The sequence below is a fragment of the Podarcis filfolensis genome (assembly GCF_964270895.1).
Source record: "Podarcis filfolensis genome assembly, chromosome: 13".
Classification (NCBI taxonomy): domain Eukaryota; kingdom Metazoa; phylum Chordata; class Lepidosauria; order Squamata; family Lacertidae; genus Podarcis; species Podarcis filfolensis.
The window spans coordinates 2,013,112-2,036,698 of record NC_139615.1 but is presented as its reverse complement, the minus strand read 5'-3'; the positions used below and the strand labels follow the sequence as shown (position 1 = coordinate 2,036,698).

Genomic DNA, 23,587 nt, shown 5'->3' with positions numbered 1-23,587 from the left:
CCCCTTCTCCTTGTGCCCTCCATCTTTCCCAACATCAGGGTCTTTTCCAGGGAGTCTTCTCTTCTCATGAGGTGGCCAAAGTCTTGGAGCCTCAGCTTCACGATCTTCCAGTGAGCACTCAGGGCTGATTTCCTTGCAGTCCATGGGACTCTCAAGAGTCTCCTCCAGCACCAGAATTCAAAAGCATCAATTCTTCGGCGATCAGCCTTATTGATGGTCCAGCTCTCACTTCCATCACTACTGGGAAAACCATAGCTGTAACTATACGGACTTTTGTTGGCAAGGTGATGTCTTGGCTTTTTAAGATGCTGTCCACTCCATGGACAAAGACAATGCTATTCTAGGCTGCATCAATGGAAGTCTAGTGTCCCCATCAAGGGAAGTAATAGTACCACTCTATTCTGCCTTGGTCAGACCCCACCTGGAATCCTGTGTCCAGTTCTGGGCACCACAAGTTAAGAAGGACGCCGACAAGCAGGAAGGTGTGCAGAGGAGGGAGACCAGGATGATCAAGGGTCTGGAAACCAAGCCTGATGAGGAACGTTTGAGGGAGTTGGGTATGTTCAGCCTGGAAAAGAGAAGACTGAGACAGGACAGCCATCTTCAAGTATCTGAAGGGCTGTCATCACATGGAAGATGGAGCAAGCTTGTTTTCTGCTGCTCCAGAGGGCAGGATCCAAACGGATTCAAATGACAAGGAAGGCGATTCCGACTAAATACCCTGAATACCTTTCTGACTGCAAGCTCTGTTTGACAGTGGGACAGATTCCACGAGAGGTGGCAGTGTTTTTAAGCAGAGGCTGGATGGCCACGTGCCGTTTATGATCTAGTTGGACCTGATAACTCTCGGGGTCCCTGCAATTCTATGATTTGATGGTGTTGGCGAATTTTTACATTTTTAACATGTGCCATGTGAGAATATCTTCCTTGGTGCGTCCTGAATCCTCCATCATTCAGTTTCACTGGACAATCCCACTGAGCCTACAGCTTCCTCTGGCCTTTTGATCATTTAGGTTGCTCCTTCCTGCACCTTTTCAAAGTTTGGGAGCATTCAGTCACCTCCGTGGGCAGCTTGTGGGCTTCTCGGAGGTACCTGCTTGGCAGCACCCAGAGCTCTTCACCCACAGAAAACGGAAACTCTTTGAAACAAAATGCTAGGCTGGGTATCTCAGAATGGCTTGTTCTTTTCATCGGCGGCTCACAAATACCCAACAAGCAGGAGAACTAAAGAGACAAGAGCCCCCCACCCCCCAATCACCACCACCACCATGGGAACATCAAAAGTTCAGCCTCGGACCATAGGACATTAAAGTGAATTGGAATCATCATCAGCAAGAATGGCAGATAAAATTAATGGACTACGCAGAATTAGATAAATTAACAGGAGGGATTCGAAACCTGCGGGACCAGAGATCCTTAGAAGACTGGAGCAAATATTTGAACTATTTGAAAAGCAATTGTAATGAACAGATTACGCCAGCAGGACTGCAAAAAGTTCTGTAAGGAGGATTATTTGAAATATTGCGAGAAAGACCAGGATGTGAATTATTGGTCAATGATAATTAAAAATAATAGTTGAAATTAAGAAATGCAGAACAGTGCAGAACAAGGAATAAAGAACGGAAAATCTTCACAGGTGGTTGACGGAAGTCTGAAATATTGTATAAGATAAGAAATTGTGTTAAATGATGGTTGGAAATGATATGTTAAAAAAAGCAATAAAAATGTATTTTTTAAAATAGGAATCATCATCATCAACAACAACAAGGTACTCTTTTGCTCGCTCACTCTCAAGGGAGAGAAAGTTTTATTCCTATTGTAGTACAGTTGTATGGTGCCTGTTCAGTTCCAACTTTCAAGAAGTGTCCCACGTCCTCTGACCACAAGGAGCCAATTCTTTAAGAAGCCTTCCTCCCTCTCTCCTGTCCTGCAAGGCCAAAGGCACAGAGGAACCTAGGGACGGGGGGGGGGGTGTCAAACTGTCTATATGTGTGCTGTAATTATTATTATTATTACTATTATTATCATCGTCATTATTATCATTATTATTATTAAAGAATAGCCAGCCCCAAATCCTGGATGGTAGAATATAAATCAAGAAGAGACTCTGGTCATGTAAGTAAAACTTCAACATCAATGGCTACTAACCCTCATCTTCGTTCCACTCCCACAGCTTCTGAATACCAGTTGCTGGAAACCACAGGAGAGCAGAGCACTCTCGCACCCAGGTCCTGCTTTCCGGCTTCCGAAAACGGGCACCTGGTTGGGAAACTGGGGCTGGCCAATATATCAACGTATCGCCCCAAACCGGTCTGAAGTCCATGTTGTGATATTGGTTCCACGACCAGAGCTTCAGAGCGGACAAAAACTCCACGCAAGTGACGAAGCGAAGGCTACCAAATAATTCCGCAAGGACAGCCACGCAGCTGAGACGATGGGCAGGGTGCTTTGCAGTAGCTCAGAATAAAGCACTGCTGCATGAACCTTTCCGCTGACAGCGGATGAGTGGAGCAAACAATGAAGGAAACCAGACTTTGCCTGGAGCAAAGAGAGCCTGGCCAAGTCCAGCCTGGCAGGCTCCCAACTCCACCTGTCTCTTGAGCGCCACATACAACACCTGAAATGCACTTAAGGGGGCAGCTATCATAGAATCAAAGAATCCTAGAGTTGGAAGAGACCACAAGGGCCATCGAGTCCAACCCCCTGCCAAGCAGGAAACACCATCAGAGCACTCCTGACATATGGTTGTCAAGCCTCTGCTTAGAGACCTCCAAAGAAGGAGACTCCACCACACTCCTTGGCAGCAAATTCCACTGTCAAACAGCTCTTACTGTCAGGAAGTTCTTCCTAATGTTGAGGTGGAATCTTCTTTCTTGTAGTTTGGATCCATTGCTCCGTGTCCGCTTCTCTGGAGCAGCAGAAAACAACCTTTCTCCCTCCTCTATGTGACATCCTTTTATATATTTGAACATGGCTATCATATCACCCCTTAACCTCCTCTTCTCCAGGCTAAACATGCCCAGCTCCCTTAGCTGAGAGGGGTTGAAGGAGAACAAGGCTTACGGCAGGAGATCCAAAATACAGTAGGAAAGAGAACCATGGTCAGCGCTCACAATATTTTGTATGACTGCACCTTACTGTTCTTCTGGTTGCAAAGATTTTTGAACCAATTTAAATGTTGCATTTTATATTGTTGTAAACCCAACCAAGAAGATCCAACCTCTCCATTCTGAAGGGAATCAGCCCTGAGTGCTCACTGGAAGGACAGGTCCTGAAGCTGAGGCTCCAAGACTTTGGCCACCTCAGGAGAAGAGAAGACTCCCTGGAAAAGACCCTGATGTTGGGAAAGATGGAGGGCGCAAGGAGAAGGGGACGACGGAGGACGAGATGGTGGGACAGTGTTCTTGAAGCTACCAGCATGAGTTTGACCAAACTGCGGGAGGCAGTGGAAGACAGGAGTGCCTGGCGTGCTCTGGTCCAGGGGGTCACAAAGAGGCGGACACGACTAAACGACTAAACAACAACAACAAACCCAACACAGGCGCCCCAGGATGAAACGCACATAAGAAGTGCAATAAATGCACCTTTCTTGCCCTGATTTGGCCACAGTGATCCATACGATAGTCACCTCCAGGCTTGATTATTGTAACTTGCTCTACACGGGGCTGCCCTTGAAGATGACCCAGAAACTCCAGCAGCGAGGCTCCTTATGGGCTCCTTGCCGTGGGATCACATTCATCCAGTGCTTTACTAACTGCACTGGCTCCCGGTGAAGTACAGGGTCAGGTTTAAGGTGCTGGCTTTGACCTTCAAAGCCCTAGGACCCACGTACCTACAGGACCGCCTCTCCTGGTATGCCCCGCGGAGGACCTTAAGGTCCACAAATGACAACATTTTGGAGGTCCCAAGTCGCAAGGTGGTTAGATTGGTCTCAACTTTTCAGTACTGGCCCCGACTTGGTGGAACGCTCTGTCCCAAGAGACTAGGGCCCTGCGGGACTTGACATCTTTCTGCAGGGCCTGCAAGATAGAGCTGTTCCGCCTGGCCTTTGGTTTGGACTCAGTCTGACCCTTAGGTTTCCCTCCCCTTATGGTCTTGATCTATGGGCTACAATTAAAATGAGGCTGCATTTTAAATTATATTTTAACCTGTATTTTAAATTGGGTTTTTTAATTGTAATTTTACTGGTGTTAGCCGCCCTGAGCCCGGCTCTGGCCAGGGAGGGTGTGGTATAAATAAAATTTTATTATTAATATCATCATCATCATCATCCCCACCACCGGAGGGAAGTCTGCTTGCAGATCCAGCTTCCCAACCACCTCTTCCCTCTCAGACACAGACAGAGGTTTCATGTCTAGACTGGACAGAGCAGCCCGAACGGAAGATGCTGGCTGACCAAACAGAAGGAACAACCAACTCTATTATTTTTACATGCACAATATTTTTGAAGTGTGTTGCTATTTATCTGGATCATTCACTCCCTTCAATCATCTTGAAATACCACCCGGGATTCTTCCTAAAGTTTACCAATCAATTCTTTAGAACGGAACTATTTATCCAGAGTCCATAAGATGAGCCCTAAAGCAGAGCAGCTGGACCAGGCCAAAGGCCCACCAAGCTCCCAATCTAGCTCAGAATCCTGTTCTCACTCTGGTCAACCAGATGTTCCAAAGGGAAATCTGCAAGCAGGACCTAAGCGCAACAACAGAATCCCCCTCCCCACTTGGGATTCCCAGGATCTGGTGTTCAGAGACAAGGTAAAAGGACTCTTGGACGGTTAAGTCCAATCAAAGGCGACTATGGGGTTGTGGCGTTTGTCCACCGACAGCTTTCCGGCTCATGTGAGCAGCAGGACTAAACCGCTACTGGTGCAACGGGATACCGTGACGGAAACCAGAGCGCATGGAAATGCCGTTTACCTCCCCGCCACAGTGGTACCTATTTATCTACTTGCGCAGGTGTGCTTTGGAACTGCTAGGTTGGCAGGAGCTGGGACAGAGCAACAGGAGCTCACTCCGTTGCGGGGATTCGAGCCGCCGACCTTCTGATCGGCAAGCCCAAGAGGCTCAGTGGTTTAGACCACAGCGCCACCTACGTTCCTTTACTGTTCAGCGATATACGGCCTTCAGCAGCAGAGGTAATCAGAGCCTTCTCTTCCATGACTTTACCTAATTCTCCTTTAAAAGCAAGATGGTAGACTCCAGTACAATTAGCACAAGCATGTTCAAAGTCTGTTTCGGGGGCCTAATCCGGCCCACCGGTCAGTTTAACCCGGCCCCTGTGGCAGTTTATTTCCTGGGGTAAAATCCTAAAAAAAAAAGTCAACAACTGTGGTTGGCACCCATGGCCCTTCACTTCATCAAATCTGGCCCTCTTTGAAACAAGTTTTGACACCACTGACCTAGAAAGACCAAATGACAGAGCTTAACCATGTGCTGTTACGAAGGACTTTCTCCTCACTCTCCTGAAACTTCCAACGTTCGTCAATCATACGATGACCCTAGCTGCTTTCCTCACATTGTGCGTAATCTTAACACGCCTCTATCATGTCGTCCCCCAGCCTTACTAGCCATTTCCCTAAACGGAAAGCCCCAAACATCAAAACCTTTCCCAACGTCCAAACATCGCTCCAGCCCCTTGGTGATGCTGCCTGCCCTTTCCAGAGGTGAGGCGAAGAGAAACCCAATGACTTGAAACACAAGGAAAAACCATTTATGGAAAATCAAGGAATTCCTAACAGGCACCGAAGAACCACGGCCCATATATTATGCATCTCAACTTTTTAATCGCTTCTAATATATAATATTTGGCTTGTCACACACCATTTAGCACTTCAGACCGACAAGGATCCTGGCGCTGCAATGAACATATATGCACTCTGGCTGACTTTGCTTGCCAACGGAGAATGTGGCTCCTCAGTGTCCCCTCATCCACAATGCCTTTCTTGAATCAGCTTTCCCCAGACTGGTGCCCTCCAGGCATTTGGGGCTGCACATCTCATCAGCCCCAGCACTACACAACTCTGCTGGCTGGGCATGATGGGAGATGTAGTCCAAGATATGCAAGGCACCAGGTTGGTCAAAGGCTGGTTTTAATGCTGGGACCTGGGCCAGCATTTCCAAGCTTGCTACAGTGGTACCTCAGGTTACATACGCTTCAGGTTACAGACTCCGCGAACACAGAAATAGTACCTCGGGTTAAGAACTTTGCTTCAGGATGAGAACAGAAATCACACGGCAGCAGCAGGAGGCCCCATTAGCTAAAGTGGTGTTTCAGGTTAAGAACAGTTTCAGGTTAAGAACAGACCTCCAGAACGAATTAAGTACTTAAACCGAGGTACCTCTGTACTACTGTTAAAGGTAAAGGGACCCCTGACCATTAGGTCCAGCCAACTCTGGGGTTGCGGCGCTCATCTCGCTTTATTGGCTGAGGGAGCCGGCGTACAGCTTCCGGGTCATGTGGCCAGCGGGACTAAGCCGCTTCTGGCGAACCAGAGCAGTGCACGGAAACGCTGCTTACCTTCCCACTGGAGTGGTACCTATTTATCTACTTGCATGTTGACATGCTTTCGAACTGCTAGGTTGGCAGGAGCAGGGACCAAGCAACGGGAGCTCACCCCGTTGCGGGGATTCGAACCGCCGACCTTCTGATTGGCAAGTCCTAGACTGTGGTTTAACCCACAGTGCCACCAGCATCCCTGTACTACTGTTATTATCACTGATTTATTAATCACCTTCTAAACCACCGTCTCAAGGCAATTTACACATGAGCTTAGGCTGGGACAAGACCTTCCTATGTGCAGGAAGAGAGTTTGGACCCAGGACACAACACAGAGCCAAAAATCCCCAGAGGACTGTCCACAGTCTCCATGTGCTTTTGTTTTTTTACTTTATTTAAAACTTTACTACACCACCTTCAGTTCAATATAGCAAGGATATTAATTAGCCGAAGCATGAAGCACGGCTCCATGGCGAGAGAGCGCCACAAGAAGACCTTGCTTTAGATCAGGCATAGGCAAACTTGGCCCTCCAAATGTTTTGAGACTACAACTCCCATCATCCCTGACCACTGGTCCTGCTAGCTAGGGATGATGGGAGATGTAGTCCCAAAACATGTGGAGGCCGAGTTTGCCTATGCCTGCTTTAGATACAGCTTTCACCAGACCAGAGGCCAGTGGGGCTTCTGAAGCCTCACTGAGAAAAGTTGCCAGTGCCAGGTCCCAATTAGCAGCCTTAGGTGGCTGTGTTTTGAACTCGGTGCTGTTTCCAGGAAGTCTTCAAAATAATAATAATAATAATAATAATAATAATAATAAATTTTATTTATACCCTGCCCTCCCCGGCCAGAGCCAGGCTCAGGGCGGCTAACACCAATAAAATTTCAGTAAAAACATTGGGGGGGGGGGCAATTTAAAATACAGGTTAAAAATTTAAAATGCACCCTCATTTTAAAAGTAGCCCATAGATCAAAACCATAAGAGGAGGGAAACATAAGGGTCAGACTGAGTCCAAACCAAAGGCCAGGCGGAACAGCTCTGTCTTGCAGGCCCTGCAGAAAGATGTCAAGTCCCACAGGGCCCTGGTCTCTTGTGACAGAGCGTTCCACCAAGTCGGGGCCAGTGCTGAAAAGGCCCTGGCCCTAGCTGAGACCAACCTAACCACCTTGTGACTTGGGACCTCCAAAATGTTGTCATTTGTGGACCTTAAGGTCCTCCGTGGGGCATACCAGGAGAGGCGGTCCCGTAGGTACGTGGGTCCTAGGCTGCACTATGCACAGTGCATTGCAGACGCCTAACCCAAAGGCCACCACCAGAGCTGCAACAAGCTCTCTCCACACAGGAGGGGGCATAAGCCGAGTGAAAGGCACTCCATGCGCATTTGCTGTTTCAGCGCTGCAAAACTCTGGTCCCTTTTGCCATTTTGGCCACCCTTTTGCAAGTTCAAACAACCATGGGTTAGCACAGTTAATTGTGTGAACTCAATCCAGGACCACACCCCCTGGGTGTGATCTGGCCACTAGTGGCTGCAGAACAATAATGGATTAAGTGGCCGTGTCTGTAGCAATCTGATTAATCATGACCCCTAATGAAGTGTGGTTTCATCAGGGGAAATATTTTTCTTCCGATCACAGACGCTAGAAATCCAGGAAGGATGTATCTTGGTGAGCTCGTCTTCCGAGTGCCTAAAACTCAACTCAAAGGACTGTTTTACTTTCCTTCCTCTGTGCAGATGTGGCCTCAGAACTGTCTGCCCACCATTCAAAGAACGGAAGAGCCCCACCAGACCAGGTTGGCCAACGAAGCACCAACTCAAGAAGAAGCAACAGAGAACCACCACACAACACCAGGGAACACAAGCTGTCGTCCTCTGCCAGGCACAACTGCGCATATCAGAAGACTATCTGAACACCACACAACTGCCAAGATCCCAAAAACAATATTATGAAAATAACTAAACCAAAATTTACTAATGGGAGAAATGGCTTCTCAATTGAGGAATGGGTGGTGACTGCCGCTGATGGCCGTACGCAAGTCCACCTAGCATGGAGGAAGTTACTATACCCTGCAGCAATGAATTCCACAGGTTAATAGCACTCTAAAGAAATGTGTCCACCACAACCTAATAACAGACATGTCAACTTGTCACCACCTCCAGGCAGGAAGAGGCTTCTCTTTAAAAAGAAAGAAAGCGTGTTTTCCCTTTCCCTTTTAGACCACAGAAGGTTGAAAGTGAGTTGCTGCAGTCAGGCCAGCCACTATCTTTGCATCCGCTGCATTGTGGTCTAACAATGGGTGAATCTATTCAACACTCCCAGCACTGTGTACAGCTTTCAAAAATCTATTCTCTGTTTATTTCCCCCCAACAGGTAAAAAATCTCCAAAATATATCTGCTCTCTGATGGTTTGCATAGAAAGCCACCTTATACAGAGTCATACCGTTGCTCTGCCTAACTCAGCGTTGCCTACACCATACACCAGGGGTCAGCAACCTTTTTCAGCCGCGGGCCGGTCCACCGTCCCTCAGACCATGTGGTGGGCCGGACTGTATTTTGAAGGGAAAAAATGAACAAATTCCTATGCCCCGCAAATAACCCAGAGATGCATTTTAAATAAAAGGACACATTCTACTCATGTAAAAACACGCTGATTCCCAGACCGTCCGCAGGCCAGATTGAAAAGGCGATTGGGCCACATCCAGCCCACGGGCTTTAGGTTGCCTACCCCTGCCATACACACTCCAGTCCTGCTGTATCTGTTTCAGATATGGCAACCAGCACCACACACATGCCCCTGGCTTTATAGCAGAACAAGAGCTTGTTGGCCAGAAAGCCAGACTTCAACACAAGCCACCCACAACCAAGTACACTGGCATTCAGGGTATGTCCCAAGGCTGTAATACTGGGAGCGAGGTATTCCTATACAGTGGTACCTCGGGTTAAGTACTTAATTGTTCTGGAGGTCCGTTCTTAACCTGAAACTGTTCTTAACCTGGAGCACCACTTTAGCTAATGGGGCCTCCTGCTGCGCAGCCGGAGCACGATTTCTGTTCTCATCCTGAAGCAAAGTTCTTAACTCGAGGTACTATTTCTGGGTGAGCAGACTCTGTAACCTGAAGCGTATGTAACCTGAAGCGTATGTAACCCGAGGTACCACTGTATTGACCGTTTCCACAAATAAGTAATCAACTCCCCACTGCCAAACTGCCTTTTAAAATCTCTTAAAGGAGTTTTTTGCTACCACATTATACGGTTGCAGATAATCACCGTTTCCCGCCAGAGGTTCTCTTCAGCAAACCAGCCACACAGCCCAGGCAACAGAAGCTGTTGCCGCACAGGTCAAAACATTGTGCCCTGCTACAGAAAACTTCAATACACAGATGCCCACGTGCGAGTTAGACACCCAAACTTTATAAGGAGGTGGCATCAAAACTAACTCAACAGGCAGGAAGGGAATAATATTTGAGGAGGAGACTAAAAGAAAGGAAACCAGGACTCCCAAAACCCCACATATCACACTCGGCTTCTCAAAGGCATTTTGGCCCCAGAGTTTGTGGATGCAAATTATTACGGGTCACTTAGCAAGAGAATGCCACAGTATCTATCTTCACTCTGCCTTGCCCAAGAAGCGTTTGTCTGTCATGCAATAGCTTTCTGCAGGCTGGTGACCTTACAGGATCCTGTCCCAACACTGAACTTGGAACTCCACCGAACTGCGGATCTCTCTGCTCTGCGCGCGCGCGCACGCGCCCCCCCCCCCCAAATCTCTTCCTAAGGAACAGGGAGCGTTGCAGGGAACCACGGCAATTCCCTTGCAGCCAGCGTCATTTCGAGGTCTCCGCAAGCATGACAGGAGGGGAGTGGCGAAGCGGCAAAGCCTTCAGGGGCGCCGGAGCCGCCCCGCACCCTTCCTCTTTGCACGGGCACCGGGGAACCGCAGGGCGAGCCCTAGGGGTAGCAGGGGCGGGTGGGCAGAGTCTCAAGTCCGTCCTGCCCCAGGGGCTTCCCCCCCCCTGCTTGCAAAAACGTGCCACGGGCCTCCGCGGCAAGGGCACAATGCAATCAGGGATGCAAGGCGAATGGGTTGGGCTTTTTTTTTTTGCAGCAGCGAGAGCAGGAGGCATCGGGGCTTTGCATGCACGCGCAGCAGGACGACCTCCGCCGCCATGCACGAGAGCGAGGGGGGTCCGGGGGTGCAGCAGAGGGACCCCCCCCCGTTTTTTTAAAAAGGAAGGGCGTGCAGGGGAAGGGGAGGCGCAATGCAAAGGCTCCCAGGACGCTGACGCCCGGCACTTTTTTATGGGGGGGGGGGTCCCCTGCGTCTCCATGAGGCGCCTCCGCAGGAGAGGGGGGAGGGGCGGCCCGGGGACCGGAGGGGGCGGGGCCCTCGCTCTCCCTGGGCGGCGTGTGTGTGTTTTGGGGGGTGTTGCGAAGGGGGGAGCCCCTCTCCATGGCGACGGGGGAGGGCGGGGCCCCGAGGGAGGAGTGGGGTGGGGGCTCCCCGGTTCCCATGGCGACGGGGGGAGGAGGAGGAGGGGGGGCGGCGGCGGCCCCTCGGCGTCTCTTACCCGCAACTGCTCCGCGCGCGCGGGGTGGAGGAGGAGGAGGAGAGGGGGGGACGGGAGAGGGGAAAGAGGAGGAGGCCGCAGCGGCGTCTACGGCTCCGCTTCTCTCGCTCTCCTTCCTCCTCTCGCCGCTTGTTTGTGTTTGTAACCAAGATGGCCGCCCTCCTCCCGGTCACGTGACGCGGGCGCCCAAAGGCAGGCCGGGGAGGAGGCGAGGTCACGTGGCGGGGGAAAGGCGGGTAGAGAAGGTTAAAAAAAACAAAAACCCGAGGCGTCGCGCAGGCGCGGTCGCGCCTCCGTACGTGAGCGACCGGCGTCCCGTTTCCCTTTCACGCTTGTCACGTGCGCGCGTTTTTTTTCCCCGTGCGCATGCGCGCGCTTACCCGACTCCCCTCGAGAGTTGAAGAGGGAGGCCCGCGCCGCGCCTCAGCGTCACGTGACCAAGGCCGAAGCTGGAGTGGCACGCTCGGTCGCCGAGACGTATCACGTGACGCGCGCGCGCGCCCGAGGCGCTTTTTTTTTTCCCCGCCCCCTCGGCGAACCTGGCTGCGGCGATGACGTCATGCGCTTCGCTCTGACGCCGTCACGCCGAAAAATGACGCCCGCGAAGAGAAAATAGTTTGAAAAAAGAGTCGAGCGTCTCCCCCAGCGGGAGGCGGGGCCTGTTCCCTTTTTTTTTTCCCCCCCTCTCTTCGAAGTCACGTGTCGCTGAGGCGGTTCCCGCTCCGGGGCCTTGTAGGCCGCCCTGAGGCGCCTCTCAAGGGCGCGGTAGAAATAGCCCCGGGGGAGGAGGAGGAGGCTCCAAAGGCCGCGGATTATGGCCCCAATTTGGAAAAAAATAATCGTAATAAAAACCCTGTGTAGGTGCCTATAGGTATTTATATAGAGATATAAATACGGCCATATATACCTTATATAGATTTATATATCATATTTATATAAGTATATATAAACATGTAACATGTAAACATAACGAATATATTTTATATGAGCTGTATAATTATTATTTTTTTGCACACACGCCCTAAAAAGTACAATTAATACCGGCCGTTAAAGCCACACAGTTTAAGAAGCAAGGAGTCCTTGTTTATGAGCAATTGTGCAGAAAAAGGGCCTTTTTTAAAAAAAAATTAAATAATTTTTATCAAGTACAAATTAGAAAACATACATATTTACAACAGAAGAAAATGCATATAACCAAGGGGAAAAATTAGAAAACAATTCTCTAAAAGGGGCCTTTTGGGGCCGTCTCTGCCTCGGGCCACCCTGGCACTCTCCAGCGGCCTTGGGCCTTCTGACCGACGAGGCCAGGAGCGCCTGGGGGCTGTATTATGGCAACTGACCCCCACTTCAGGCCGGACCCCGGGGCCTCCGCTTTTGGGGACAGGAGATGGCGGAGGCGCATCGTGGTTCCTGGAAGCCTCGCGCCTGGCCCTGGCTTTGGCGGTCTTGCGTTCGAAGCCGCCTGGCGTAAGCGGCAAGGAGCACGCGGAGCACCTGGCCAGGATAGTGTCCGGAAAGGATCCCCGGGAGAAATTGCGAGTGGAAGCTTTGGAAGCGGAAGTGGTTCGCCTGAGGCAGCAGCTCCTCCTGAGCAAAGTTTACCCGGGGTTCGGTTTGGAGAACGGGGATCCAGCCGTCGCCAGCAATGAAGCTCTGGCCCCTGTCCTTGCGGATGATCGCTCCGGCCATTTTGAAGATTCCGGGTGCAGCGTCTCAAACGACGACCTGGCGGACACACAAGATGCCTCAACTGCCTTCGGCCACAGCGAGCGCGGTCCTGCATCCGACACTTCATCCGTATTGTCCATGTTGGCTTCCTCCCGTGCCGGCCCAAGCAGGTCTTTGGTTCCTCACATACAGTTCCTACGACGTTTCCTTGAGCTCAAGCGGCTGGCGGAGCATGGAGGTCTAAAAACAGACTTGGGAAAACTCGGAAGGGATTCTTCCGCAATATCTGATTCTTTCTCTCGGTTGCTCGATGGCCTGGTTGCTGCCTATAGTTTCCCCGAAGTGACCTTCTCAGATTTTATGACTCGGACAGTTTGTGCCGTCATAACCGAGTTATTAAGCGATGCTGATGTATCTGGACAGATTTTGGGGAAGTGTCTTAAGAAGCTGGAAGACTCTGTGGAAAGACTCATAGACATTGTATTGAACAGTAGCCACCTCAACAGATTTCAGGTGCAGGAGTCTATATCCCATGCCCTTGTTTCGATAGGACAATGCAACAGATTGAGAAGGCACACAACATTCCTGCTCTTCAGAGAAGTCAGCCGATTTGCTGATGAGTTGCAGCATGGCGATGAGATTCAAGCTGGGCGCGACACACGATATGAAAATATTTTCTTTCTGTGTAGAGCATTGGAACAGCTTCTTGAAACAGGGACAGAGCGGGGAAATGTTGCTGCCTCTTCAGGCTGCGACGGGGAAGAGAAGAAGATGTTTCTGCAGAAACTTGACCAAGCCATTTTTCACCTCTGCGATGAATTTCCCTTGTTCTGTATTTATTTATGGCGACTAGGCACTCTCTTGAATGTGGGACACACGCAGACTGGTGGAAGAAGCTGGCCTGCTTTGTAGCAGTTCATGACTGAGCCTGGAAAATGAGGCTAGCCGGGACTGAGCAATGTCCACCACTGCAAGGAAATGGGATTGCCATCATAAAGAGCATGGGATTAAATAAATAAAGTCTATGACTGCAGGGTTTTTAACTTTGTTCGTTCCCAAGTTTTCACCTTTTGTTCTTTCAATTTTGTATTTTTAAAAAATATTTTGTACTCCTTCAGTGGCCGGTTGACCGTAATAAACATTTGATGGACGCATGAGCTGTGGTTTTATTTTGATTCAGCTTTCCATTTTGTTGCCGTAAACCCGCTTTTGAACATGCTGGAAAAAAGCAGCTTGCACGTGTTTGAAAAGAGACGTTCTGATGTTTGTACCAGTCAGTTGTCGTTGTTTAGTTGTTTAGTCGTGTCCGACTCTTCATGACCCCCTGGACCAGAGCACGCCAGGCACTCCTGTCTTCCACTGCCTCCCAGAGTTTCGTCAAACTCATGCTGGTAGCTTCGAGAACACTGTCCCACCATCTCATCCTCCATCGTCCCCTTCTCCTTGCGCCCTCCATCTTTCCCAACATCAGGGTCTTTTCCAGGGAGTCTTCTCTTCTCATGAGGTGGCCAAAGTCTTGGAGCCTCAGCTTCAGGATCTGTCCTTCCAGTCAGCACTCAGGGCTGATTTCCTTCAGAATGGAGAGGTTTGATCTTCTTGTAGTCCATGGGACTCTCCAGAGTCTCCTCCAGCACCAGAATTCAAAAGCATCCATTCTTCGGCGATCAGCCTTCTTTATGGTCCAGCTCTCTGCGACAAATCTCTTGGAAAGACAGAGGAGAAAGCAAGGTATGAACACAAGAAGAACCCCAGCAGCAGCAGCTGAATCGGGCAAAAGGGCAGCCCAATTATCTCAGCATCCTGTTCTCACAGTGGCCAGCCAGATGACCCTGTGAGAAACCCACAACCAGAAAGAAGGGAAATGGTGGGAAGTGGGCTTGGCGGACAGTCAAGGGACTATACCCGCCAACATCTCACTGATCAAAATGAGTATGCTCATTTTTTTTGGTCCCGAGCTCTCGTGGGAAGCAGCTGACTCAGGCAAGAACACAAGACCAAAAAACGATTGCCATTTGACATTCCGGTGCGAGCCAGCTGATTCACAGAGAGTGCAAGACCAAAAAAAGCATATTTTGGTCCAGCGCAATAGTGCTTTTCAGCTGTTTTGGGCCACAACTAACATACTCAGCCAGGATTTCTGATGGGAGTTGTAGTCTAGCAAGGTCTGGATGCCCACCCTTGATCCAAGGAGTGGCAGAACCAAAACCAGCCGACGGTGCAGGGAGTTGCTGCTTTTCAGGGATGATTCTTGCACTGCAGGGAGACAAGGCTGTCCGCTGCCCTAGCTAGGTGTCCCAAGAAGGAATGCAGGCAGTCATGGAAACAGCAATGTGTTGCAATTTGTTTATCGGCCCAACCTAATTTATTATGGGTGGTTGCCCCAAGATGATGTTCTCTATCTCTTATCTGTTGGTGACGATGGCAAAGGGTTCCCCTGGATCCATCCCAAGGTTCAGTCACCGTGACACATCCTTGGCACGCAAGAGGCTTGGAAGGTATCGCTGCCACCCTTCTCTGCCCAGCCCTGAGTCTAACACATCAGCACTCGCTGAAAGGCTGGGAGACTTTGCAGTGCCTTGCAGTGTTCCTCTGCTTTTCAATATATGGCTGCGTAAAGGGGACCCCTGACCATTAGGTCCAGTCGTGGCCGACTCGGATTGCGGCGCTCATCTCGCTTTATTGGCCGAGGGAGCCGGCGTACAGCTTCCGGGTCATGTGGCCAGCATGACTAAGCTGCTTCTGGCGAACCAGAGCTGCACACGGAAACGCTGCTTACCTTCCCACTGGAGTGGTACCTATTTATCTACTTGCACTTTTGACGTGCTTTCGAACTGCTAGGTTGGCAGGAGCAGGGACCGAGCAACGGGAGCTCACCCTGTCGCGGGGATTCGGACCACCGACCTTCTGATCGGCAAGTCCTAGGCTCTGTGGTTTAACCCACAGCGCCACCCACGTCCCTTATACACACCGTTTAAAGCACACACACACACACAGAATCCTGGGAACTGTAGCTTAATCCTCACAGAGCTACCATTCCCAGCACCCTTAACCAACCTGAGATCCCAGGATTATTGGAGGGGTGCTTTAAACATAGGCTGTGTTGCTGCTCTCCAGTGTTCGCACGTCAGCAAAACTGCAAATGAAGGCCCCCTATTCTGCGCATTAAATTCTTTCTAGGGGGTGACATTAGATTTGTGTTATCTAATCTCCCACCCCCTAGAATTGTAGCATTGGAACGGACCACGAGGGTCATCGAGTTCAACCCCCTGCAATTGAGGATTCTTTTGTCCTGCATGGGGCTCAAACCCAGAATCCTGAGATTAAGATGCTGAGCTTTCATTTGCTTCATCCCATCAATCGTGTGTGGCACAATCTGGCTTAGAATCCTGGTGGCGAGATTTGCAAATGTGAGCAGTTTAGGGTGCGGAGCAGATAGAACCATTGAATTGTAGAGTTTTAAAGCACTGCAAATAACAAGGCCAGTGGAAGTGACGGTATTCCAGCTGAACTATTTAAAATTTTAAAAGATGATGCTGTTAAGGTGCTACACTCAATATGCCAGCAAGTTTGGAAAACTCAGCAGTGGCCAGAGGATTGAAGAAGATCAGTCTACATCCCAATCCCATAGAAGGGCAGCGCCAAAGAATGCTCTAGCTACCGCACAATTGCACTCATTTCACACGCTAGCAAGGTTATGCTTAAAATTCTACAAGGAAGGCTCAAGCAGTATGTGGACCGAGAACTCCCAGAAGTGCAAGCTGGATTTCGAAGAGGCAGAGGAACCAGAGACCAAATTGCAAACATGCGCTGGATTATGGAGAAAGCTAGAGAGTTCCAGAAAGACATCTACTTCTGCTTCATTGACTATGCAAAAGCCTTTGACTGTGTTGACCACAGCAAACTATGGCAAGTTCTTAAAGAAATGGGAGTGCCTGATCACCTCATCTGTCTCCTGAGAAATCTCTATGTGGGACAAGAAGCTACAGTTAGAACTGGATATGGAACAACTGATTGGTTCAAAATTGGGAAAGGAGTACGACAAGGCTGTATACTGTCTCCCTGGTTATTTAACTTATATGCAGAATTCATCATGCGAAAGGCTGGGCTGGATGAATCCCTAGCCGGAATTAAGATTGCTGGAAGAAATATCAACAACCTCAGATATGCAGATGACACAACCTTGATGGCAGAAAGTGAGGAGGAATTAAAGAACCTTTTATTGAGGGTAAAAGAGGAGAGCACAAAATATGGTCTGAAGCTCAACATCAAAAAAACGAAGATCATGGCCACTGGTCCCATCACCTCCTGGCAAATAGAAGGAGAAGAAATGGAGGCAGTGAGAGATTTTACTTTCTTGGGTTCCATGATCACTGCAGATGGTGACAGCAGCCACGAAATTAAGAGACGCCTGCTTCTTGGGAGGAAAGCAATGACCAACCTAGACAGCATCTTAAAAAGCAGAGACATCACCTTGCCAACAAAGGTCCGTATAGTCAAAGCTATGGTTTTCCCAGTAGTGATGTATGGAAGTGAGAGCTGGACCATAAAGAAGGCTGATCGTCGAAGAATTGATGCTTTTGAATTCTGGTGCTGGAGGAGACTCTTGAGAGTCCCATGGACTGCAAGAAGATCAAACCTATCCATTCTTAAGGAAATCAGCCCTGAGTGCTCACTGGAAGGACAGATCGTGAAGCTGAGGCTCCAAGACTTTGGCCACCTCATGAGAAGAGAAGACTCCCTGGAAAAGACCCTGGTGTTGGGAAAGATGGAGGGCACAAGGAGAAGGGGACGACAGAGGACGAGATGGTTGGATAGTGTCTTCGAAGCTACAAACATGAGTCTGACTAAACTGCGGGAGGCAGTGGAAGACAGAAGTGCCTGGCGTGCTCTGGTCCATGGGGTCACGAAGAGTCGGACACGACTAAACGACTAAACAACAACAAGGGCTTTCAAGGTCAGCACCAACACTTTGAATTGTGCTTGGAAACACACTGGGAGCCAGTGTAGGTCTTTCAGGACCGGTGTTATATGAATCCTGAAACTGGTTGGCCACTGTGGGCTGGATGGGCCCCCTTTGGCCTGATCCAGTGGCCAGTGACATTCCTAACGTGGCGGAAGGGACTCACCGTGACTCTGCGCCCCTTGAGCAGCCCAATCCGCGTCCCATAGACCTCCACGCTGACGGACTTGACGTACGAGACCTGCTTGTTGTTCCCTCTGTGCTCGTTCGTGGCCTCCACCCTGAAGTTGGGCAGCCCCGAGGTGGCATTGCAGGGGGCGGAAAGCAGGTAGGTGCAGGTGCCCATGAAGTCGAAGCGGCGGCCGTCGTAGGTGGCGTAGTGGGGGTCTCCGGAGATGGTGCAGGTCTCCTGATCTGTGGGGCGGGAAGGGGAGGAATCGGGGCCAGTGGGTGAGGGGGTCTTGCCACCCCAACGACACCCGCAAGTCTTGTGGGCAGGGCTGCCCACGTGCCAATCACCTGATGTCATCGCAGTGAGGCCAGGAGACAGCCTGGAAGGGGTTTCCCTTTGAAATCCATTAGCTTGCAGCTTGCAAGTGGGGCCAGCCCCACCTGTACCTGTTTTGCACCCACATCCCGCAAGACAAAGGGGCAGCGGACCCCTGACCGCTAGGTCCAGTCGTGGTCGACTCTGGGGTTGCGGCGCTCATCTCGCTTTATTGGCCGAGGGAGCCGGCGTACAGCTTCCGGGTCATGTGGCCAGCAGGACTAAGCCGCTTCTGGCGAACCAGAGCAGTTTACACCGTTTAACTTCCCGCCAGAGCGGTACCTATTTATCTACTTGCAGTGGTGTGCTTTCGAACTGCTAGGTGGGCATTCCATTCTGAAGGAAATCAGCCCTGAGCGCTGACTGGAAGGACAGATCCTAAAGCTGAGGCTCCAAGACTTTGGCCACCTCATGAGAAGAGAAGACTCCCTGGAAAAGACCCTGATGTTGGGAAAGATGGAGGGCGCAAGGAGAAGGGGACGACGGAGGACGAGATGGTGGGACAGTGTTCTCGAAGTGACCAGCATGAGTTTGACCAAACTGCGGGAGGCAGTGGAAGACAGGAGTGCCTGGCGTGCTCTGGTCCAGGGGGTCACGAAGAGTCGGACATGACTAAACGACTAAACAACAACAACAACAACTGCCTTAGATTTCCCCGTGCCACAAAATCTCTGCCTGCCCACTCTCCTCCAGATCGTTGCCACCCCACACGGAAACTCGGGACTTAAAGTGTGGATGGACAGCTCTCTTCGGAGGTGGGGCAGGGTGGGGCTGGCTAACGGAGGTACACGTTTAATCAACATGGTCGGGGCAAAGGTACTCCGTGGGGTGTGATTCCTGTTGCTCTCTGCCCCATGGGGAGGGGAGCTGAGATGATATATCAACAGGTTGTTGCACTTCCACCGGCCTGATCGCTCCAGCATCCCACAGGATGGGCAAGGAGACAGCCGGGCACCTCCTGACGTTGCTCCTGGTACTCGAGGGCATTGCTGTAGGATGCCAAACCAGAGGGGAATCGTTCAGGTGAGAGGCGGTGTGGAAGGGAGCAGGAATGCGGGGATAGAGCTGCTGGGATCGGCTTTTGGTTACTGGAAAATAATTGTTGTTTAGTCGTTTAGTGGTGTCCGCCTCTTCGTGACCCCCTGGACCAGAGCATGCCAGGCACTCCTGTCTTCCACTACCTCCCGCAGTTTGGTCAAACTCATGCTGGCAGCTTCGAGAACACTGTCCCACCATCTCGTCCTCTGTCGTCCCCTTCTCCTTGCGCCCTCCATCTTTCCCAACATCAGGGTCTTTTCCAGGGAGTCTTCTCATGAGGTGGCCAAAGTCTTGGAGCCTCAGCTTCAGGATCTGTCCTTCCAGTGAGCACTCAGGGCTGATTTCCTTCAGAATGGATCGGTTTGATCTTCTTGCAGTCCATGGGACTCTCAAGAGTCTCCTCCAGCACCAGAATTCAAAAGCATCCATTCTTCGGCGATCAGCCTTCTTTATGGTCCAGCTCTCACTTCCATACATCACTAATAATAGAACACAGTAATAGAAAATAATTGGACACAGTAATAGAAGTTCACCAGTCTAGATGGCTTTAAAAGAGGATGGGACAAATTGACAGAGGAGGAGAGGACTATCCGTGGCTACTACCTCTCTCGCCCTGACCTAGCCACTGTGATCCACGCGACGGTCACCTCCAGACTGGATTATTGTAACTCGCTCTACGTGGGGCTGCCCTTGAAGCTGACCCAGAAACTCCAGCGGGTGCAGAATGCCATGGCAAGGCTCCTTACGGGGTCCTCGCCGCGGGATCACATTCACCTGGTGCTATACCAGCTACACTGGCTCCCGGTGGAGTACAGGGTCAGGTTTACGGTGCTGGTTTTTACCTTTAAAGCCCTATACGGCCTAGGACCCTCGTACCTACAGGACCACCTCTATGTCCCACGGAGGACCTTACGGTCTTCAAACAAAAACGTCTTGGAGGTCCTGGGCCACAGGGAGGTTAGGCTGGCCTCAACCAGAGCCAGGGCTTTTTCGGCTGTGGCCCCGATCTGGTGGAACGCTCTGTCCCAAGAGACAGGGCCCTGCAGGACTTGACATCTTTCTGCAGGGCCTGCAAGACAGAGCTGTTCCGCCTGGCCTTTGGCCAAGGCACAGTCTGACCCCCTCCTCACAGAACTCTAGCCCAATGGTTGCCATTAATTTGATTTTGAATTGATTTTAGAATGAATTTATTTTAGAATGCTGTGTCACTTTATTGTTGTTAGCCACTGTGAGCCCGGCTTCGGCTGGGGAGGGCGGGATATAAATTATTATTATTATTATTATTATTATTAGCCATGAGCTCTGCCTCCACAGTCAGAGGCAGCAACTGCTTCTGAATACCGGTTGCTGGAAACTTCAGGAAGGGGAGAGGGCTCTTGCGTTCGAATCCTGTTTGCGGGCTTCTGTTTGGGTTACCTGGTTGGCCACTGTGTGAACAGGATGCTAGACTAGATGTGCTCCCTTTGGCCTGAACCAGCAGGCTCTTTTGACGCATAAAGGATTTCCAGCCCCCTATCTTTGGGGTGTGGGGACAGGAAAGGGAGCAAAAGGGTAAAGAGCAAGTAAACATATTGCGTTGGTTTTCCCCACAACAAGGGAGACCCTTTGTTGATCAAACAGAAAGCGGATGTTCAGAGGATACCACACTCTGCATTTTCGTGGCAACCCTGCGGACATGCCAGATAAGATGATGGTCCAGAACTCGCGAAGCTCTCTGGAAGTTTCTCCTTAACCTCTCCTATAATGCAGCCTTCCCCCGACCTGGTGAACCACAGATGTTTTGGACTACAATTCCCATTAGCTCCCAGCCAATACTCCAAGAATTCAAGCTGACAGGTGGACTTCCAACCTCTGTTGGAAAACTTCCAATGAAAGAAAGTTGACAGCCTCCTGAAGGAGTCCATTCCACTGTCGAACTGCTCTTAATCCTCAGAAAGTCTAGTCGGAATCTCCTTTCGGTTTGAATCCATTAGTTCAAGTCCTCCCCCCTGGAGCAGCAGAGAACAAGCTTGCTCCATCTTCCACGGGACAGCCCTTTAGATTTTCGAAGGGGGCTACCCTCTCAGTCCTCTCTTCTCCAGGCTAAATATACCCATCTCCCTCAACCGTTCCTCACAAGGCTGGGTTCCCAGACCCTTCATCTGCTTGTCTGCCCTTCACAATTTCCACCTTGTCAATATCCCTCTTAAAATGGGGTACCCAGAACCCAGTGAAATCAGGGTCGCCTGGAACAGAATCTTCCAGCCATTAAAACATCTGGGTAAACAGGAAAGTTTTAAAATTCCTCCCAAAAGTGAGCAACGAGAGAGACAAGATACTCCTCAACTGGGAGGGCATTCCACAAATGGGGAACCAACACCGAAAAGGCCCTGTCACAAGACTGTGGCACCAAGCAGACTTCTTTCTTTAATTCCCGGAGAAGCCCGACACCCTGGCCCCCAGCCTCTCTGCTCCTGCAAAGCTACTTCGCTTAACTGAGTCCTCCTCACCCTCCGCACTTACTGTACCTCAGCCCATTACTTTCTGGTATTTATCGCTCTGCCGTTTCATTATTATTATCATTATTATTATTATTATTATTAATGTATACCCCGCCCATCTGGCTGGGCTTCCCCAGCCACTCTGGGCAGCTTCCAACAAAATATTAAAATACCGTAATACATCAAACATTAAAAGCTTCCCTAAACAGGGCTGCCTTCAGGTGTCTTCTAAAAGTCCGGTAGTTGTTGTTCTCTTTGACATCTGGTGGGAGGGAGTTCCACAGGGCGGGCGCCACTACCAAAAAGGCCCTTGAACTTTATTGCTATGTCTTAGTCCAACTGGGCTGTTCTGAACCTGTAGAGTATTATCCTCACAGTGGCCTTTGGTTTGCTCCCACCTTGAACTTTGAGCAAGGCAAGACCCAGGTGGAGAGTCAGGGTCACCAGGTGAGAAGTGTGCTGAGTAATGATGCGTAAGAACAGAAGCCATGTCCCCAAGGCGTTGAGATCTGTGAAATGATGGAGGGCTTCTGTGTGTATGTGCGTTTTCTGCAACATGCCCTCGATGCAATCGTGGTGCTTTAGCGGCAAAGTTATCCTGGGCCATCCACACAACATTCCTCTTTAGTCGTCGTTCTGTAATGCTTCCCCAGTGTAAATCTTTGCTGCTACACGGAGGGGAACTTTGCGCTATAATGCAACGTAAGAACATACTGTATTCTAACTGAAAACAGCTTGCAGATACTTAATTGGCTTGGGATTTTATTTAAGCTAAGTGATAAATTAATAGGTTTAATTTCATAATGTGACGATCTAAGGATGTTAATGTTTAAGTTAGATCATTTTAAGAACTATGATTTATCATTACAAAAGACTGGCCAGGCTCCCCAGGCAATCCAATCAAGTAAGCATTAAGAGGTAACCTGCCAGACAGGAGGTGAACAACACACTCAGATTTCTGTTGTAGACCGCCCTTTCTGTGATGTATGTATGACATTTCTGGGGGTGATCTTGGACTCCAGGGTGGGCAATTTAAAATGTCTATATAAAGGCGGACACACCTGGGTTCGGGGTCCTCCTTCTCCTGCGTGTGAAGGGGGCACCCTGTTGCAACAGCTCAATAAAGATCAGGCTTACTAGCTGCTTTGCTTCTCAATATTCTCTGGTTGGCCTCTGTTATTTTCTCCAACCGATGGAGAACCTACAAAGGACTCTATAAGGACTCTTGTGTCGCCCGTAAGGGAATAAGGGCAGATTTTCGTTTATTACCGTATGAACATTTGTGTGTATCTGAAGTGTGCATGCACACGAAAGCTCATACCAATAACAAACTTAGTTCTCTAAGGTGCTACTGGAAAAGAATTTTTTTATTTTGTTTCGACTATGGCAGACCAACACGGCTACCTACCTGTATCTATAACTATGCAGTACTAAAAGGACTTTCTTTCAGCTGCCCGAGTCTTCCCACATTACTGGATGTCTGTGAGTTTTGGTGTCAGACGAAAGGGAGAAAACCTTTTGCTCTATCCACTTCCTCTGTGCTGCGCATCGTTTTGTGAGCAACGATCGCCTCTTACCTGGCTCTTCTCTAAACTAAACACCCCCAAAGGCTGAAGCCCTTCTTCATAGCGGCTGTCACTGCATCCCCCTCCATCATTTTGGTTGCCGTTTTCTAAACCCTTTCCCCAGCTCTACTACATCCTATATAAGGCGAGGCTAAAATAACAGCACACAGTATTCCAAGTGTGTTTTAAAAGCGTTGGGATATCAGCAATTTTATTTTCAGTTCTTCCCCTAATTATCCCTGGTGTGTAATTCTCCTTTTCCGCAG

At 49.9% G+C, this 23,587-nt stretch overlaps 4 protein-coding genes across 10 annotated transcripts in view; 2 read left to right on the top strand and 2 right to left on the bottom strand.

Moving 5' to 3' along the window:
* GIGYF1 (GRB10 interacting GYF protein 1) overlaps window positions 1-11,409 on the bottom strand; it is a 57,633-nt gene extending 46,224 nt beyond the window's left edge. For all 7 annotated transcript variants that reach the window (XM_083580811.1, XM_083580814.1, XM_083580809.1 and 4 more), the window contains exon 1: window positions 11,064-11,409. The gene's annotated coding sequence lies outside the window, so the exon portion shown is untranslated. The remainder of the gene's footprint in view (window positions 1-11,063) is intronic.
* The window catches only part of TFR2 (transferrin receptor 2), a 241,654-nt gene that overhangs the window by 149,917 nt on the left and 68,150 nt on the right, over window positions 1-23,587 (bottom strand). The window lies entirely within an intron of this gene.
* LOC310748493 (meiosis-specific protein MEI4-like) lies at window positions 10,342-13,824 on the top strand (the record flags this gene model as incomplete). Its single annotated transcript, XM_083584324.1, has 3 exons — window positions 10,342-10,436; window positions 11,759-11,920; window positions 12,293-13,824. The coding sequence occupies 3 exons, from the start codon at window positions 10,342-10,344 to the stop codon at window positions 13,641-13,643; spliced, it is 1,608 nt and encodes a 535-aa protein (XP_083440450.1). The 3' UTR covers window positions 13,644-13,824.
* ZAN (zonadhesin) overlaps window positions 19,045-23,587 on the top strand; it is a 60,260-nt gene continuing 55,717 nt past the window's right edge. Inside the window, exon 1 of the mRNA XM_083580739.1 lies at window positions 19,045-19,261. Within this exon, the coding sequence (XP_083436865.1) occupies window positions 19,170-19,261 (92 nt within the window). The 5' untranslated portion in view covers window positions 19,045-19,169. The remainder of the gene's footprint in view (window positions 19,262-23,587) is intronic.